The sequence below is a fragment of the Gavialis gangeticus genome, unplaced genomic scaffold (genome assembly GCF_001723915.1).
Source record: "Gavialis gangeticus isolate Ggan-Ray unplaced genomic scaffold, GavGan_comp1, whole genome shotgun sequence".
Taxonomy (NCBI): domain Eukaryota; kingdom Metazoa; phylum Chordata; order Crocodylia; family Gavialidae; genus Gavialis; species Gavialis gangeticus.
In genome coordinates this window covers 144,355,590-144,376,400 of record NW_017729032.1, presented here as the reverse complement: position 1 = coordinate 144,376,400, position 20,811 = coordinate 144,355,590, and the positions used below count along the sequence as shown (strand labels likewise).

General features: G+C 39.3%; 1 protein-coding gene across 3 annotated transcripts in view; it reads left to right on the top strand.

Moving 5' to 3' along the window:
- LIMS1 (LIM zinc finger domain containing 1) overlaps positions 1-20,495 on the top strand; it is a 76,240-nt gene extending 55,745 nt beyond the window's left edge. For all 3 annotated transcript variants that reach the window (XM_019524741.1, XM_019524740.1, XM_019524738.1), the window contains exons 3-10: positions 998-1,064; positions 6,595-6,715; positions 7,978-8,127; positions 10,277-10,427; positions 11,042-11,134; positions 12,641-12,689; positions 16,069-16,144; positions 18,737-20,495. In XM_019524741.1, coding sequence (XP_019380286.1) covers positions 998-1,064; positions 6,595-6,715; positions 7,978-8,127; positions 10,277-10,427; positions 11,042-11,134; positions 12,641-12,689; positions 16,069-16,144; positions 18,737-18,851 — 822 coding nt within the window. In that variant the 3' untranslated portion in view covers positions 18,852-20,495. The remainder of the gene's footprint in view (positions 1-997; positions 1,065-6,594; positions 6,716-7,977; positions 8,128-10,276; positions 10,428-11,041; positions 11,135-12,640; positions 12,690-16,068; positions 16,145-18,736) is intronic.
- Positions 20,496-20,811: the final 316 nt, after the last annotated feature.

Below are 20,811 nucleotides of genomic sequence, written 5' to 3'. Positions count from 1 at the left end.
TACAGCCAGGTCATTATTGCCATCCAGGGTGTAGCCATTTTTCTTAATGGTTAGGGCCAGGTCATGTATTCAGAGAGCAGGAGGGAACATCAGGAGTTAGACTAAGAGTCTGGAGCCAGAAACTGCAGTTAAACACTGATCAGTCCAGAGAAGAGCCACACGCATGATCAGAGGTCAGGGAAACAGACCTTATGACGACAGGCCGAGAGCCATGGGGTTCTTTAGCCTGGAAAAGTGCAGGCTCAGGGGTGATCTGATGGCCACCTATAAGTTTATCAGGGGTGACCAGCAGGATCTGGGGGAACGTTTATTCACCAGAGCGCCCCAAGGGATGACAAGGTCAGACGGTTATAAACTAATGCAAGACCGTTTCAGGCTGGACATAAGGAAGAAATTCTTTACTGTCCGAGCTCCCAAGGTCTGGAACAGCCTGCCATCGGAGGTGGTTCAAACACCTACATTGAACACCTTCAGGAGCAAATTGGATGCTTATCTTGTTGGGATCCTATGACCCCAGCTGACTTCCTGCCTTTGGGCGGGGGGCTGGACTCGATGATCTTCCGAGGTCCCATCCAGCCCTAATGTCTATGAAGTCTGTGAAGCATAGTCATACAGAGAAAGGTCCAGAGCAAAGGCAAGACTGAAGGGTTGGTCCAGGACAGGAACTTGGCAAAAGCAATAACCAGAGCTGGAACTGTGGCAGGTTCTGGGAACAAAGTTAAAGCAGGATCCGGACTGTCTGGTGGTTTGTGAAGTACTGAGCAGTTGTCTTTTTTTTTCTTGTTGTCCTGGGTTTATAACTTGGAGCCTGGTTGCCTGAAGGCAATTGGGCTATTGAGCACAATCAGACTAAATTGGACATTGGGAAGCTCCAGGCAGGCTCAAGGCTTGTGCCAGGCACTTTACCTTCTGAGCCACGTTTCACAGTAGGTTTGTGTCTTGAAATATGAAGCACAATCTTTATCTGCCTAACTCCCAGTTTGTTTTCCATTTGCAGTTTGAAGGAAGGAAATACTGTGAACATGATTTTCAGATGCTTTTTGCCCCTTGCTGCCATCAGTGTGGTAAGTTTTTATGCCAGATGAAAAGTTTATACTGCTCATCCAAGGAAAGGTCAGTACACATCTTTGCAGAGAACTCTAACCTTTGGGAACATGCCCAGTTTGTGATTTGGCTATTGATTTGACTAGTCACTTGCAAGCCGTTCTTGGACTTTTGATACATTTATATAAGCAAAACATTTTCTAGAACTGAAACTTAAACAAACTGTCATCATCTCCTGTCTTGGGTACTATAACCAATTAATCAAGGACCACATTGTCCCTCTCCATTCCATACAAATTAAGATAATCTTCATTCATAGTTATAACAGTTATAGATATCAAAGATATCACCCCCCAAGAATTATTGCCTCTTCCATAATTCCTGGATCATCACAGCTACAACATCACTCTAGAACTACCATAACATGGAAGATATTAAAATTTATCCTAGCTATATAGTTGGTCTAATAAAAGATATCACTGAACAAATTCTTGCTTCTTGCATAATTCCCAGACCATCACAGCTACCTCCATAATTTTATCTATCTCACAAGTCCCTTTTTCCATTGCATCAAATTCAAGCACTGTAAGTTTAAAACAACCTTAATTGCCTAACATTACACTGATTTGCCCAATGTATTTGCCTTTTCTCTGCTACAGTATTGGAACACTCGTAATCTTCATGTGGTTATTTCTGAACTTTCTTCCATGTTACCTCCATGCAGGAAACACCTTTTCTGAGCAGATCTGAAATGTCACTACCCTGCCCTCTCTTAAATCTCTCCTCAGAATGTTTTTTCTACAGGAAGCCAGCTGTTGAGTCACCTACTTTTTGTGTGAACTGCTTGTTTGTGAAAAGAGAAGGGGCTGGGAGGAGAGGGGCATACAAACCAGTAAATCTTAGCTGCTGTGGGTAGTGAAGTATGAGGGGTTGAATGATGAATTGGGGGCTGTGGGAGAGAAATTTAAAACAGTATGCGAGAAATTGGAAAGGCCTAGATGACCCCCTGTGGTCTCTTCCAACCCTAGTTTTCTATGTTTCTAGGGGCATGCACATTATTGCTTATGGGGTGAATCACACTGAACACCAGGGGGCTTTTTGCATCCTTCTATTCTCACCAGCAAGTTCCCTTCCTCTATGCTGCCTTTCCTTTTCCCTCTACATTTCAGTGACTTTCTAAACATGCATCCTAAACTCTGTGATCCCCATTGCCCTACCATGCCTCCTGTTTTGTGGAAAACACCAATCTCCTCTTCTTCCATATCAGTATCCCCCTTCCTAATCCTGCTGCTTGCCTCAGTTATCACTGAGCATACCTGATTGGCAAGGCAGAAAGAAAACTCCCTTTGCTTGTAGCCCCGAACAGCCACTCATTAGAGGTGTAAGAGTCTGATCCAGCACTTTGTGGCAGGAGTCAAAGTGGAAACGTCTAGCCTCACTTATGCTCAGCCAAGATAGTTCCTGATTGATTCCTGATTCCCCTCCAGATCCTATCCTGAACCCCTGGCAATCCCAACTAGGTCAAAACCAGTTCAACAGGGAACTGGTCAAGGCCACACGCTCCCAATGCATGATCGTTGTGGGGGACTTCAACTCTCCTGACGTATCCTGGGATGAGCGCATGGACAAATCTGACAGATTGCGTAGCTTTCTCACTTGCATTGATGACCTCTACCTAACGTAGGAGGTCTATGAGCAGACTAGGGGAGAGGCATTGCTTGATCTAGTCCTGGCCAAAGGGGAGGACCTGGTGAGCAATATGAGGATCGAGGGGGGAAGCTTGGTGACAGTGACCCTGAATTGGTCATCTTCTTAGTTCACTGAAGAGCAGGCAAACCCCTCAATAAAACAGAAATCGTTAACTTTGGGAAGGCTGACTTTTGCAAACTCAGAGATTTGGTCAGTCAGGCAATTAGAGGCCATACCCCCTGTAGAAAAGGGAGTACATGAGGGATGGTCATCTTTCAAAAATGTAATAATCCTTGAAGCACAGGGAAAAGCCATTCCATCTCGCAAGAAATGTAGTCAGTAGGCAAGGAAGCCCCCCTTGGCTGAACAAGGAACTGTTGGACCTCATTAAACTCAAAAGAGAAGCCTACACCAGTTGGAAAATAGTAAGCATCACCAAAGAGAACTACTCAACACTCGCCTGTACCTGTAGAGTGCAATCCAAAAATGCCAGGGTACAAACTGAACTCAGGTTAGCTATGGGAATCAAGGACAACAAAAAATCCTTCTTCAGATATGTGGGAAGTTGAAGAAAGAACAAAGATAGATCCAACGGGGCAACTGACATCCGACACCCAAGAAAGGGCCAATCTCCTAAATGACTTTTTCGCATCAGTTTTTCACCCTCCCAAGGGAATCACACTGTCAGAAAAGACACAAACCATCGTGGGAGCAGGTGACAGGCCCAAAATTGATGTGGATCAGGTGAGCGAACACCTTGAGAAACTGGACATTCACAAGTCTGTGTGCCCCGATGGAATGCGCCCAAGAGTCTTGAAAGGGCTGGCAGATATCATTGCATTCCCCTTGGCAAAGATATCTGAAAATTTGTGGTGCCTGGGTGAGGTCCTGGAAGACTGGAAAAGAGCTGACATGGTCCCTATCTTCAGGAAAGAGAGGAGGAATGATCCAGGGAATTATAGACCAATCAGTGTGACATCTGCTTTTTCTCTGGAAAAATCCTGGAGAGAATTGTTGAGGGATCCATCAACAGCAGACTAACAGAAGGCAAGCATCTGAATGCCAGCCAACATGGCTTTGTGACTGGCAAGTCTTGCCTGACCAACCTCATCTCCTTCCATGACCAGGTAACTGTGCCCTGGACAAGGGGGATGATGTGGATGTCATATATCTGGATTTCAAGAAAGCCTTTGACGTAGTTCCCCATGGTTAAGCTGGGGACCTGTGGCCTTGATCATCTTATGGTTCGATGGCCAGGTAACTGGCTACAGGGTCGGACCCAAAGAGTACTAGTTGAGAGGAGCAAATCAACGTGACACAGGGTGACCGGTGGAGTCCCTCAGGGCTCGGTACTTGTGCCAGTACTCTTTAACATCTTCATTAACAATCTGGATTCAGGAGTCAGATGCGAACTGGCAAAGTTCACAGATGACATGAAATTATGGGGGAAGGCAGTCACACCTCAGGACAGGCTGAGGATACAGGCTGACTTGGACATGCTGTCAGGTGGGCTGACCAAAACCTGATGGCCTTCAATGTAGAAAAGTATAAGGTGCTGCACCTTGGTAGGAAGAACCTTCAACATACTTACAGGCTCGGCAGTGCTGTGCTCGCTAGCACCATGACCAAAAGAGACTTGGGGTTCTTCATTGACCACAAGATGAATATGAGCCACCAATGTGATGTTATAGCTGGCAAAGCAAACCAAACTCTGGCATGCATCCACCAAAACCAGGGATGTCATCCTCCTGCTTTACTCAGCCTTTTGGTGAGACTGCAGCTGGAGTACTGCATCCAGTTTTGGGCCGCCCACTTCAGGAGGGATGTGGAAAAGCTTGAGAGAGTCCAGAGGAGAGCCACTCATATGATCCAAGGCCTGGAGGGCAGGCTGTACAAGGAGAGGCTGAGGGGCTTGGGACTCTTCAGTCTGGAAAAGAGAAGGCTCAGGGAGGACTTGGTAGCAGCTTACAATTATATAAGGAGTACATCAGGACCTGGGAAAACAGCTGTTCACCAGAGCTCCCCAAGGAATAACAACATCTAGCGGCCATAAACTCCAGGAAGACCAGTTTAGACTAGATATAAGAAACAAGGTCTTTATGGTGTGAGTGTCCAGGGTCTAGAACAGACTCCCCCCAGAGGTGGTGCAAGTACCTACTCTGGACTCTTTCAAAAAACATGTGGATGTTTTTCTTGCTAGGGTCACTTGATCCCAGCTAACTTCCTGCCTATGGTGGTGGGGGCTGCAGTCATATCGATCTCACAAGGTCTGCAGTCAGACTCGATCTCAAAAGGTCCCTTCCAACCCCTAATATCTATGAAATCTATGAAAACACCTTGCAGTTTCATTTGCTGAATCGTTCCAATTGCTGAATTTACAATATGCAAAATGGAGGGAGGGAGTGATCACAGGCTGACTTGCATATGATGTCATGATGCTGCTTGGGTAGTAGAACCAGACAAGCTTTGCCTAGAAATTAGGCTCTCTTAATGTCTTGATCTCTGATTTGTCCTCCAGATCATTAGAGTCCTTCCCACTGATGTCCAGAATGTTCCCTGAGCTTTTAAGTTAAATTCAGTCTTCAAAATTTATGATTATACGAGCCAAGGAATGTCACTAATTAGAGTTTAGGCTTCACTTCAGTTAAACAGCAATGTGCATCAATCCTCTACCTCACAGGGACTGACCAAATTCAAGGACTGGAAGAGGGAAACAGATAGTAAATGAGGTCAATAAAGAAGGGCATGTAAATTAGTGGGTCTTTTTGACTAAAGACAACCATCTTTTTAGACTAAAGACATTCATCCCTCCATGAGATTTCAGAATCTGGTGACACCCATTTAAAAAAACGAATATGAATATGGTATGAATATTATAATATAAAAACATTATTTTATTAATGAATGTGATGTTAACACTATTGCTATATTATAATGTAAGTAGAATAGTCATCCCTTCAAGCTACTCCCCCAAGTTCTGTCTAGCCCTGTGAATGTTTGCTTCCAGCACAGTATCTGGATTCCACACACATGCGGGTCCAGGTTACCACTAGGGACTGGGAACTGGCAGGGCAATTTTTGGCTTTGTTTACCCCAGGGGTGATCCGCCCCTGAACTCCAGCCCTGGGGCCAAAATGGAAATGCAGCTGGAAGGGATGAGGGTCAGGATGCACAAACGTGGCACATGATGGGCCCTTAACATATGAGGCTTGGGGAGGAGGGAACGGAATCCCTTTTGAGCCCCAGTCTGTACCTGAGGGGGAAAGCTCTTCCCAGAGAAATATGACTGCAGCTGTTCCTCCAGGGTCTCGGATGCTGGGAGCCAAAACTATCTGCTGCACTGCCTTCCCACCAGCCCTGGGTGCTTGCAAAGAACTGGGGAGTGAGCTGACCTGAAAAATGCATCTTTGCTTCTTCCCATCTGTCTGTGGTAGAGCATGCTGCTCAGAGCAGCCAGTGCAGGAGCTGCCAAAGGTTGGAAGGGGGAAGCTTATCGAGGGGACTCTGGGGTAGGCAGGGTGGGAATTGAGCAGTGCACTCACCTCCTTGCACAGGGCCAGTATTGAGGCACCCCAAGGGGATCTTGTGGCACCCCATCATGCTGCAGCTTCCCAACTGAGAATCACGGTTGTAAAGAGTGTGAGAGATGGGAGGAGAGATGCTTTGTTTGCAGAGAAATTTGTTTTGGTTGTATCTCCAAAGATAATGTTGAGAACCCAGGCTTTAGGAGCAATAGGGCTTAAACCAAAAGGAAGGATTGGGTTTTTTTGTTTGTGTGTTTTTTTTCTATTTACTTAGTCTGAGTTGGTATTTAAAAGGACTTTATACTTTTTAATATCTTGGTATTTTATTTACCTGCAGGTGAGTTCATTATTGGTCGTGTTATTAAAGCCATGAACAATAGCTGGCATCCAGAATGCTTCTGCTGTGATATTTGCCAACAAGTGCTGGCTGATATTGGATTTGTCAAGAATGCTGGCAGGTAAACCCTTGGCCTGTTCTGTACTGGTGATGATAAAGGCTTCCCAAAATCTGTAGCTGACCTTATCTCAGCTTTAAAAAATGACAGTAAAGGGAGTGAATATAACTGAAGTGTCTCTCTTTACACGTAAGGTACCTTTATGGGACAAGGATTCAAGAATGCCTCGTACGCAGAGAATGCAGCACAAAAAGGAAATGTCAACATTAAGAATTCTTGATTTTTTTTTTTTTAAACACTTAGAAAATGCCAACAAATGAACCACTTCATCTCCAGACTTCCTACAGGGTCACCTTCTGGGTATATCTTTTACTTTAGGTCACTTGGGTACATAATAGGGGGAGAATGTTTTGATAGTGTGTTTTGAGTATTCAGGTATATTCCATTAATTCTTTCATGTGGGATGTCAGATACTTTCTAGTATGATTCCAGTAGCTAATGCTTCAGAGACACAGGTGCTGTGATAATAGCCACTTCAGCAATTTCTGTACACATCTACCTAACACCTCTCTAGGGTTCTCTGAGTACTTCTTCAGAATGAAGTATGTGGCTGCAATCAGGGCTTTTAATTTTCTGTTGTTTATTTCTTCATTATGGAGTTCACCCTTATACATAGGAAAAAAGCAATTGTTTGGTTTACTCACAAATATTCTGGTCTTATTTACAGGCTTTTCTTTCCAAGCCACCTTTTCCAACCGCCTTTTCTTTCTAACCCACCATGGTGCAGATTCTGATGCCTTTATCTGATTTGGGACACTCCATGAGTAGTCCAAATAACTTCTGCAGGACTCCTCTAGGAGGGAGATACTATTCAGTGTGAGTGAGTGTTTCAGAGTCTGTCGCTAGGGCCTGTACCCTTCAGTAGTATGTTTTGGTGCACATGGGCCATTCCATTGATTTCATCTAGTTAAATTTAAGCTTGTCAGTAAGTATTGGCAGAATGAGGGCTGAAATTAACATTAAGCTTCCAATCTGAACTTTAAGATTCACAGAGTAAAACCAGTCAACAACACAACATTTTAGCACATTTTAATTCCACTTTTTTGACTAAACACAAGAGAACAGAACAACGATTCCATCAGTGAATGGAATAAAATTACCTTTACTTATCTTAAGCATGATTTACCACAAAGGAAACCCTTAAAGGTTTCTATGTCTAGCAGACAGCTGATTGAAGTGAAGTTTGAATAGATATTTTATAAGTAAAGTTCCCAGATATCTTTACTTACTGATACTGTTTTTTTTTCCTTTTCTACTGTTTTTAGGCATCTTTGCCGCCCTTGTCACAACCGGGAAAAAGCGAGGGGCTTGGGGAAATACATTTGCCAGAAGTGCCATGCTATTATTGATGAACAGCCTCTCATCTTCAAGAATGATCCTTACCATCCAGATCACTTCAACTGTGCCAACTGCGGGTAACTGCATTCTGGAAAGGGAGAAATAATTAAGAAATGCTAGTTTTATTTATTTTGCCTATTTGCATTTTAAAGTGCAGCCTTGAGCACCCTATGCTAATAGTGTGCCTCCACGTTCCCTCTACAAGCTCAACGTGTGTGTTAAGCATTGAGTCTGCAAATGCCTGTCAGCTGATGGACTGCATCTTTTTAGCTCAAACAGAAGATGTTTGTGTTTTTGGATTCCAGAAATCTGGGAACCAACTAATGGGTCTAAATGAAAGCTAGGGGACAAGAAAGTAGCAGGGGAGAGGTGGTGGCTATACTTATAGCCACAGTTTGCAGCTGTAGACATAGACAAGGGTTTCACTAGGGTGAACATGACCATTTTTGGTTACAGTTCACAAGACAGAGTGAGCAGATATAATGCGATTGAATATGGGGGGTGGGGGGAGAGAGGTTGAAGATAAAACTGAAGTTGCATTCCATGGACAAGTTTTGAAAAAAATGGAGGGAAAAGTTGGAGAGAAATTAAGAGGGAAGAAAAGAAGTTCATTTTGGAATGTGACTGAGTTTTAAATGGTGGCAGGAAGATCCAGGAGGAGCTAAGAGACTGGACAGAAGCTCGTCCACCCTACAACCCATTAAAGAAATCCAGTCAGTTGTAACAAGGAGGGTGGCTAACTATTAGGACAGGTTACTTGTCTGCATGGTAGGTTCTCCATCACTTGATATGTCATCAGACATACCATCAATATTTGGGAGACCCTGATACATGTACAAATGAAAGCTCAATAGCAACCAGCTATAAAGTTAGTACACATTTTCAAGCTGGTTGGAGTTTTTTATGACATGATATATACTTTGCATGTGTAGCTGGTCTCAAGGTAATTGCTCAGTTAGCTGGTTAACTGTGCAATACCTCTAATGTATAGAGGGGGCCACAAGTCCTTTTTTAAGTCATGGTAAATTTGGAAATCCCAGTTAGTTATATGTTTTTCTGAGTTTCTTGAAAACAAATGGGAAAAGTACAGTTTTCTTCCTCACATATACATCACTTCCTGTTTGGCTGCTTTTACTACTACTTCTGTCTTTGGCTGCAGCAGCCTATTCTTGACTTCAGGACTGAGATACATGCCTGAATTTTGCAGACTGCTGTGACAGCTGCTAGAAAGCTATACAACACTAGTATGGATCTTGATGTACTTCATAAAAACTGTGGATTTTCAAAATGGCTTCTCTAACAGCTGGGTGGGAGAGGTATTCCTCATCCCAAATAGGCACCAGACAGAGAGATCACTAATAGAGTGCATAACAAATTTTGGGTTTTTTTTTAACATTAGACTCCAGTGTAGAACAGCTAGCCACAGCTTTTCACTGAGATACTGTGGTTGGAGATAGTAGGAGCTATAACACAGGCATACTAGTTGTTTGTAGCTGGACATTCAGGAAGTAGGAAGGGAATTTCTCATTGGAGATATATAGGATAAATAGACAGGAAAGATCAGTTGGAAAAAGGATCTGTTATCCTAAAGCAAGAGTAACCAAATCATATCACCTCGGAGTGCCATCAGCTTTAAAGTTTATATTTTCTCAATGACATAACTATTCAGATTTATCATCCAGGTTACAAAGTAACACTAAGAAACATAGATGAGATCCTGTGATTGGAAGAGAATAAATATGACCATGAAATATGAATGCATATTTCTTTTTCCTTGAAGCTTGGTAGGACATGGAGCATTAATGGAAACACAGATGATTGAATATTTTTTTTTCTCAGTTATATTTGTATAAATCCAGAATGTGTCAACTATAGTTGATTTACTTCAGTAGCACTGGGAACTGAATTTACTCCAATATGCCTATAGTTTGCAAAATGCTCTTGTGACATGTAAGCAAATGAGAAAACTACCATATATTTAAAACAATTTAATGTATGATACTTAATGGTTCTGAGTTGCCAATAGAAGTAGTTAGTCCTGAGGACAAAAGTCCCAGAACTAGGCACTATGTTGTAACTTCATTTTTGAGTAAGACTATTATTTACTGTAAATAAACCTTTTAAAATAAATTCATAAAAGTAAATCCTGTGCTTAAGAATACATATTAGTGAAACTGTCTGTAGTATCAGCTTCTTTGTATTACTCGTCAATTAATTTTTCAACAGGAAGGAACTTAGTGCTGATGCCCGTGAGTTGAAGGGAGAATTATATTGCTTGCCTTGCCATGATAAAATGGGTGTTCCTATCTGTGGAGCATGTAGAAGACCAATTGAAGGACGTGTGGTGAATGCTATGGGCAAACAGTGGCATGTGGAGGTAATCCTCAGCTGGTGTATTGCGTTTTACAAAATGGTGGTCTGAATATACTTCCTTGGATTTTGTGAGTTAGTGTTAATAAAAAGGATCAGAACATTCTACAAAATAGTTTGCCATACGTTCTACATTGTATCTTTTAATTGTCATCATACGTGCAGCTCCTATTTAAAAAAATGTGCTGCTTTGATATTTCTTGTACTTTGAGTGAGAATTATGGAAATTTCTGGAAGGTCTCTGGTAGATCTAAAAAATCTCTCTTGAAACTGTAGAAACTAAGTGCAAATATAGACAAAGAAGTGGGGAGATGAACACTAAGCAAGAAACTTTGTAATAATGTTTCTACAAGCTAGCTTCATGATATTAGTTAGTAATATCCAAAACCTTTTCAGTTTCATATTTTATTTTATTTAGTCCATGAAATTTGAAGTGCCAGATCTTAAAAGGAGCAGTATTTCATGTTTACTTGATCTTAACATTAAATTTCTAAAGTCTAAGAAGGAACAGCTAGGAGACTTTCCTTTAATAATCCTGAACCCTTATTTGTGTATTTGTTTCCAAAAAAATTTTCATTAGCACCACTAATCTGAAGGTGATTTGTAACATTTGATTTACAGCATTTTGTTTGCGCAAAGTGTGAAAAGCCATTCCTTGGTCATCGTCACTATGAGAGGAAGGGCTTGGCATATTGTGAAACCCACTACAATCAGGTGAGGTTGCATTTTGCATTTGTCCACTGATAAATTCACAATTAATCAAATTGCTTTATTGGTAGGAAAGAAATAATAATAGGAAGGGCTCAGTGTGGCCATTTCACAACCATTTATGTGCATCTTGTTCATAATTGTAATCTTGGATATGTTTTTGTCATTCATATATAAGTATTTAAATGCTTTTCTAGAACTGATTCAGGTATTTCAACAAGATTCTAAGACTTATTACAAAGTATGCCTGAGATAGTTTGCAGTTATTTTTCAAATCCATCATTATTACTGACTTAGGACTGCCCTGAGCTTCCTGGTGTTTGCAAGGTTTGTGCATCTGTTCAGTGGCGCAGATAACCTCCAATCTTTTCCAAGAATCTAAAGAAAATCTTGTTACTCAGTAGCAGGGGTTTAACACTAGGCCTTAATCAAGAGCTTGGCTTTCCTTACAGCTATTACTGTCAAATAATAGAATTCTATATGAAGATGTGCTGTGCTGCTCAGCTGGTAACTTTTTCATCTCCTGAAGCTGCAAACACCAAATACATTTGTCAGAAGACACCACCTAGTGACCACTTTTATTTTTGTACATGTTTATAGTTGGTCCTTCTTTCCACAGATCCACTTATTTTATAGCAGAGTCATAATGTCACTACAGCCGTGATGGTCCAGGAAGTGTACAAGAGACAAGGATTTTTTGTGATGCCTTTTATTGGACCAGCTGTATAATTGGGAGAGTGGTTGGACAGGCTTTTGGCCATCAAGTGCCCTTCCTCAGGTTCCTTGCATATCCATGTTAAGCTTCACATAACTGGCAAGATGAACAGACTACATATATTGTCTGTTTATCTTTTAAAATTAATTCACTACAACTATTTGAAGCACAAGCAACTTGAAAAGTATCATGTGCGTAACTTTTTGCAAATAAAAAATAATAAATGCTATAGTTCTAAAGATAGTTTTGATGGATTGATGATTGAAATACTGATAGTTGTAAATACTGATGATATGTAAAGGATAAATGCCATAACCTATAGATGTTAACAACTATATTTGTTTGCTTGGCCCAAAAGGAACTAGCTCTTGTAATATATGTTTTTATAAAATCAAAAGCAAAAAGACATGGGTATTTCCCCGCAATGCTGGCAACAGAAACATGAAGACATGGTTCTAGTCATGACTGTGAACCTGAAAGTTAAATCAACTGTAAGTTAATGATAAAAGAAATTGACTAGCATATTTTAAATGTGCCAGATAAGAGAAATGAAAAAATGAAACAGGATTAGTGGAGTGGAAAAGAACAGATTGTATATTATTAAAATTGATAAAATTTTACAGTCTTGTTTGTAACAAAAGGAAGTAGAAAGTGGCTTTAAATTTTTTCCCCAGCATTCTTTTTATCATACTGAGCTAAGTAGAGCTGTGTTAATGTCCCTATGCTGTAACATAATTATTTGGTTGTTTAAGAATCAACCCGGGATAAATTCATAGCATTTTTTTCTCCATCTACAGCTGTTTGGCGATGTTTGTTTCCACTGTAATCGTGTGATTGAAGGAGATGGTAAACACTTCTCTCGTTTCATTTTCTTATCAAATCATTTCACAAGAAGCAGTAACTAAATGAGGCACCAGTAAAAGTGAAGATGTGTGTTTTCTCTTTAGAAGTGATGATTATGTCTAATTATCCCTCTCCAAATTTGTATTTTTCTAAATCATTCCATTTCACTCATGAGTGTAAAACACTATGGCCCCAGTCATGGAATATGATGTAGGCAGGCAGGCAGTTCCTGCATTTGTTTGGAGCCCTTCTGGCTTTAATGGAGCTCTGTACAGATACAGAAGTTCATATACAGTCACTCTAAATGACTGGAGCCTAAAATTCAGATTGTTAAAAGTAGGCACCTAAAGTTACACATAGGTACCTAGCCACATTTTTCAAAGCACCTAAGCACCATATTTCTATTTCAATGGGAATTAGGTTCTTAGAAACTTTTGTAATTCCTATTAGATGCTTACCTCCATAATTAGGCACTTAGGCTGCCTATGGACATGCTCCCATGCGTTCTAATTAGAAAACATCAGAGCAGACTCAATTAATCGATTAATCGAGTCTGTTTCACATTCTAATTAGAACTGGCATCACCACAGTGTCATGTGTATTATGCCACCTCCTTCCCCCCTCTTGCCTTTCAGAATAGTTGTGGGATCACTTTAACTACAGCTCTTCAAGTGAGCTTTAGTTAAAGCGTCTCATGGCTGCTTTTAAATACGCAAGGTTTTAATACATGTGACACTGCAGCATTTTAATTAGAGTGGCTCTCCGGAAACCACTCTAATTCAAATGCCTCACCCTCACTCCCAAGTATCTGTATATTAAGCAGCCCTAAATATCCTTAAAAAATCTGGCTAATGCTGGAAAAGGTTAGCACTAAAAGAGAGCACATGTCCTAGAAATACAGTGGCTGTTTGACATCAAACTGAGACAAGCTGCTGCAGAATTTTGAAGTACCATATTGTTCTGATTATAAACCAACTCCTCATTTTCAGGATTAATTTTAGGAAAAAAATTTCCACTGTGTGTAGCTTGATAACTACAAATCAAACACTTTGAAATTTTATTTATTTTACAAAATCCTAGAGGAGAATCAACTAATCAAGGGAAGGACCCAAAGGGTTGTATGTACTAAAAATGCTAAACTAAGCTTCTTCTGTGCCAAAGCATTTTGCCCAAGACTCATCATCATATTGCCTCCAGCTTAAAATTCCATGGTGATACATTTATCAAGACAAATATTTTTAGTTAAATGGAAACAACTTAGTGGTTTAAACTAAGACAGGCCTGATAGGAGCAGATTTGAATTGCAGTTCTGCATTTAAATGCCGTGGGCACATCTGAGCCAACACTCTGGATTCAGATCTGAATTTTTCTGAGATATGTAAGGAGAGGGAAAGTGGGTGATCTTATGGGGATCTTCAGGCCTTGTTGTGTGTTTTTGTTTTGTTGGAAAATGCTAATGTGTTGAATCTCAAGTGCTTCAATATTCATTTTTACCAACTTGCAGTGAAACAGGGGGTGTTCCATCAGAACTCTGTATTGTTTCCAACCATGCTATGGGCTCTTCTGTGGCTACAGTAGTGACCTGCAACAGGGAGTGTCCAGGACCGGGAACCCGCTGCTTCCCAGCTCCCTGTGTTAGAGCATGGAGTCTGGAAACCTCAGCTTGACACCAAGTCCTTACCTTGCTCCCATTCCAGTGCAGCAGAACAAGGACATCTGCAGGAACTGTGGGGTAGTGGCAATCAGTCACCCAGTCGTGGGATTTATCCATGTAAGCAATGCCTGCCACTCCTCTGCCACTGTGTGGACAAACCTGGGTGGAACCTTTAAGAGCCAGGCAGTTTGGCCCTTAAAGGTTCCACACAAGGATGTCTGCTCCAGCATGGTGGTGATGAAACGGAAGATCCTGTGCAGCACCCTTAAGCTTTGCAGGGGGTCATAGGCTCTGCACAACAGTATCGTATTGATCAGATTATAAATTAACCTCCTGTATTAGTAAAAAGTGTTTTGTTTTTTTTTGAGGGGAAAAGTTAAATTTTATAATCAAAACAATGCAATAATACAAAATTAATATTTACCTTACAATACCATCTGGCTGAAGAAGTACCATATACCAGTGTTAGCATCAGCAAGGCCACTACCACTACCTGTGAAACAAGACTTAGTCTTCTTAAGATGAGATCGTATCATGGATTGTAGCATCAGTAAAGGAGGAACCCATATATTTTCAGTATTATAGAATAATGTATCTATAAAACAACAATGTAGGAGTTGTCTTGAAGGAAGTATTTGACTTCACTGAAGTGCTGCAAAAAGAAAACAGTTAATTTGGATTAAGTGATAATTAGGTACCTTCATGTTTCTACTGTGTACTGTGTTTCATATCATAGGTTCTCGATGCTAAATTGAGCAGATTGCAGTATGTAATGTCATTGTTGTCTGCACACTTTTAACCATTATTTTATAGCCATTCTTTTATTCCTGAATACACATGCATAATAAAACACTGTATTCAGGAATGAAGTTTGTTCAGTTTTATTCTACCAGAGATGGAAAATGAATGAACCGATAAGGCAGAGGATTGCCTGTAACAGGATAATTGACTGTGTCTCAGGGGGGTTACTTTGAAAAGGACTACCTCCATGAGGGACTGTGTCCACTATCTGTTGGATAAGGATTACTTAGACAAGCAGTGGAATATTTTGGCATTCACTGGACAACTAGCACCCTAAAGCTGAAGAGGATACAGTGCACAACTAGCACCATGTTCCTTCAGGGAGAAATGTTTAATTTGTGGCAGCAACTACTGTAAAAGAAAATAACTGATTACAACTGCAAAACAGGTCATCTGTTTCATTCTGGGATGCATTTTAATAGAATAGTATTATCATATGTTTGTGCTACATCTACTAATCAAGCAAGAAGGGGAGAGGAGACAAACTTTGGCATGGGAGAGAGAGAAGAAAAGTGGAAAGAGATAGGAGAGAGAAAAAGGTGTAGGAAAAAAAGAGACTGACAAATGTACAAAGCAACTTTGATCTCAAATCAAAATTAAACCCTGCCAGTGTGGAGCTATTTCAAAATGATAAATAAATACCTTGCTAAAATAGAATCATAACTAGTTCAGGGTCAGCCTAAACAAATTGATGCAATTTGGAGACCACTGTCCCAGGTTACCCAGCATTTACCTACAAAATATTTGTGTGTTTCCTTATCTCCCTTTTATTGTTATGATCATCCCCAGGTTTCTCCTTAATTTTAATCTTTCATCACCATAAGCTCCTCAACTGTATGTCCTACGAATTGTGCAATTTTTCATTTTTTTTAACAAATGCCTCTGTTTATTGAACTGAAAGTAATGTCTTTCTCCCCTTCTCTGTAGTTGTCTCTGCTCTGAATAAGGCATGGTGTGTCAACTGTTTCTCTTGTTCCACTTGCAACACTAAATTAACACTCAAGTAAGTTTATCAGATAGTTTAAGATGATGAAAATATCTGTGATGTTTCAAAATGGGTCAAAGGTCATCTTTAAATGCTGATACATAATGATGTTGTTTAACTGCAGTGGTACAAAAAACAGACAGCCTTTCATAAATGACATCCATGTTCTTCTCTTTTATTACATTTATTCCTTTTAAATCTACTTCTGCTTTCTGGTCAGTTCTTTCTTCAGCTAAGATTACTTTATAACTCTTTCGCTGTTCTTTCCTTTGTTTCTTCCTTGCCCTATCAAAAGGGATAAGTTTGTTGAAATTGATCTAAAGCCTGTCTGCAAACATTGTTACGAGAAAATGCCTGAAGAATTTAAGCGGCGACTAGCCAAACGGGAGCGAGAAGCGAAGGATAAAGACAAGCAGAAAAAGAAAAAGCCAGTCTGTTTGTAAACTTTCCTTTTCCTCCTCTTACCACCTCTGTTCCTTTCTTCTTTGGTTAGTGTTAATGGATATTCTTTTCATTTTTGCATGTATCTGTGATAACTGAAAATAACACAATGATTAATTTTCCTATACAACTTGAAATCTTTAATACTAATTTTAATATTAAGTTTTGGCCATTCTTGCAAGAAACAAATCTTGTGATATTCCTCTTATTAACACAACTAGAAAATGTGGAAATTTGTGTTTGAAGCTTCTTAATTTTTTTAACAGATTATGTTAATGCTTCACTACAATGTTCAGCACTCAGGCTTCAACCTCCCAAATTGCCCAAGGTTTCTAAGCACAATTAAGTACACGTGCAAACAGGCATTTGGGCACAGAGTTTGAATATTGACCTGTATCTCAAATGTAGTTTTGTGTTTAAAAACCTCAGGGATGCAAGTATAGAGGCTGCATAGTTTTGAGTGGACACTTAGTACTTAAATTCATGTTTTTAAAGCTGGTCTTTTTATCAGCTTAAAAATACCAGTCCCTGAAAACAATGTTGTATTCAAATTCCATTTTCCAGTTAAGATTTTTTCACTGAAACATTAATATTGCACTGCATTTTTAATTACTGTACGTTAGGAGCTCTTGTTCTTATCTTAATCTTAATTCATTACCCAAACAGGGGACTGTCTAAATTCATGTATTAGAAGCTCTATCCAGCCACCTTCTGAATAGCACTGAACTTGTTTCTTACAATTCATATGTTCCTTGTTTTTGGAGCCACTTATAAATCATTACTCCTAAATAAAAGGGTTGCCAGAGTCTCCTATTACAAACCATCATATTGTTCCAAAGTGACATGAAATCTTGTGGGAAAACAAATAATTTTTTCCTCCATGGATTAATAATCAGAAAACCATTTCCATTTTTAAAAATACAACAGATAGTTAAAATATAGGCAAAGCAAACTTGAGAATTCAGTTTATATCTGGAAAGCAGTACTACGTGTTTTAAGTAACCTAATATACTACCAGTGTAGTCAGAAAATATTACATAGCGCTTTACTTTTCCAGTATGTTTGGTGGCATTTGACAGCAGCATTTCATTATTTTGTTGACACAATAGCACGTCCTGTCTGGACAGATTAACCCATAGCTATAGGGTTTCTTCTACTTTCCTCTAAAAGCAGCTGGTATTGTTGATTGCCAGAAACAGGATGTTTAACAAGATGGCCCATGCTTCAATCCAGTATAGCAATTTCTGTTGTCTTCATAATAGCCTGTGCCAATATTCAAACAAGATAGGTTTTTACTAATGGAAATGTGAAGAATTTTGAAAATGTATCCCATATCTGTACTAATATGTTTACAATTCATTGTTTAATTATACATCACTGCATGTTGTACCAAATCAGGCCTTCCCATGTCCGACTGCATAATTGGTAAAATGGACTAGGAGTCATCAATTTCAAAGCTGTTAGAAAAGGCATAAAGCAGTCTGATAAGGTAACTGGCCTTACTGAGGTACAAAAAGTATATGTAGGCTATTTGTGTAGGTAGAGGAGTTCAGATAATTGTATAATCTTTTTTTTTTTTTGGTCAATCCCAATGTTTTGCAGTTAAAGTACAGTACAAAATTGTTTCTTCACTTCAGTTATTTACTTCATTTTCTTTTTCTTCTTGCTCTCTAATATATTATCTCTCATATATATACTATATATGATATATCTACTAATAGTGTGTTTATGATCTATCTACTTGTAGTATATATAGAGTATATACACTAGTATACTATTTATGTGTGTGTGTCTGTGCATTGATTATATGCCTGGTGTGCACTTAGCACCATTTTTCAAAACCTAGTTTGTCTTCTTTAGTGAAGGAACCAAGATTCAACAAGCCAGGTTTAAAGAAACCCAGATTCTTCTGAACTTGGGTCTTTCTTCCTTAACATTACTCAAAAACACAGGCATAAATAGTCATGTGTATAATAGTATGTGCCCTTTAAAATAAAATCTAGATTCAGGTATGTCTGCATGTGCTGTCTCATTTTATTATTTGTAATTTGTGTTCCATATGTAAGTAAAAATCCTCATAGTGGTTTAAGTATCTTTTATTTTTATAACATTATGAGACATCTTCAAAATTCCTTTCACTAAAGTTATATTTTGCTTTACGATTTTTAGGAACAAGTTTGTTGAGTTTGATATGAAGCCTGTCTGCAAGAAGTGCTATGAGAAGTTTCCCTTGGAACTGAAGAAGAGACTGAAGAAACTAGCTGAAACTTTAGGGAGGAAGTAAAGATACCAAAAATCTCATTTTCTGTGCAAAAATGAGAAGCTGTTAACAATGTTATTTGATTTTTATTTCATTTGAGGCTGCAATCAGTAAAACACAAGCAAAGAGAATGAGTTTCCCTGCTGCATGATTAGCTTCATACTAAAGTTCTTGCCTCTTACCTCCCTCAAAACATATGTCTAGAACACTCTGATACTTTATGTAAACTTCATAACTAGCAAAAACTAAATATATCTTAAATTTTCTATTTGCCACTTGCGGTTATATCTGTCTGTTGCTATGTAGCTTATATTCACATACTAAATGAGTTATCAGTTCATGAGAGAGACTGGTGGCTCTGTAGTTGGACTCCTAGTTAGAACCTGTTGCCCACCCACTGATGTTAGGTGGGGATACTGTATAGACATAAGATCTGCTAGTACTTCACTGCAAAGACTTTAAAAATGCGCATAACTTTATGTACATGAATAGTTCCTTTAAAGTCCTCGGTACTATTTGTGTGTATAAAATTAATCGTGTGTAAGTCTTTGAATGACTCAGGTCTAAATCTGTAATTTATCACTTTCTTGGGATCTGTTCATTCTTTAGATTCTGATCAAAGTACACTTAGAAAAGCCTTACTTTTTAACTGTCTCTGAAACAACTGTCAATCTAACTGTAATTAACGCAGAAGGTATATTGCCTTAACTAGATTAAACTTATTAATGTTTGTACATCAGACTTCAAAAGTGGAAACAGCAACATAAGAAATATATTCCTGTTGCAAGAAATGAGCATATTCAGAACTACTTGAATTTTGCTATGTTCAGTTTAAAACAATGCAGTAACTTCTGTGAGTGTTTTGTATTTTATTTCCTTTTTGTGCCTTATTCTGCTGGACCTTAATAATGTTTAAAAATGATCCATTAAATATATATGCAATTTTATTTCATATTTTTATGCAGAAAATGTATGCCAGGTATTTCAAAAGATAACATGCTTTAACTGTACCAGATGTCTGAAGTATTCTTTTTTTTCCAAATGTGAACACTTGAGGTTTTAAAAATACATTACATTGCTTTGTGGAATAAGTAATTTTTAGATGAGCACATGAAACATTTATCTGTTATTTGGGAATGTTACATTTATATCACAGAGCTCAAGGATAAAAAGTCAATCCTGTTAAGTGCTCAGCATCTTTAAATTTTATTGAATCCTTGGAGGACTGAGCCCAAATCAATCAAAATTTCCAATAACAAGCATTAGATTCATTTATAGCCATACAGAATATAGTTAATTTCCTTCCTTTTAAAAAGTGCAATGGATTAAACATCTATCAGAAATTGCCTGTGATAATACATTACCAAATATGGCAAACTAATTTAACAAAAACACTAACCCTTTCTCTTTTAATATGACAACCTTAACAGATTCTGATGGATTATGCATTACCAACTGCAGTCTCATAAAATGTCTAAGAACAATTACCCCTTAGTTGGTTTAAACTTTCCAGTGCAGTCACTAAAGGTTATGAAATTTACTTGTCTCACCTCTTAAAGGGATATTCAAGGTGAAGAGGAAGACACAATTCTCTCTTCCATTTGCCACACTGCATATTTGTCCACCTTTGGTTGTATTTATGCATATAAAGTAACAATATAACAGTAATGGGTTTAATTCCTAGTTTTGGCCCCTGACTGTGTTTTGCCTTTGCAGGGTGGGGGGGGGAGGGGAATAGGGGGGCACTACACTCTGCTTCTGAGGCGTTTGCTTTGGGAAGCAAGAGCAAAATGAGCTAAAGGAAGAGTCTGTGTCCTCCCTCTTACAAAATGTCTTGTTGCTGTGCCCTGCCATCTGTGAGGGAAGGAGGCACCTTTGCCAAGAGCCTAGTCAGGGCCAAGTCCCTTCAGCTTCTCTCCCCCAGAAAAAGAAGGAAGCCAGAGAAGGTTTCATAGTTTCATAGATTTAGGGTCGGAAGGGACCT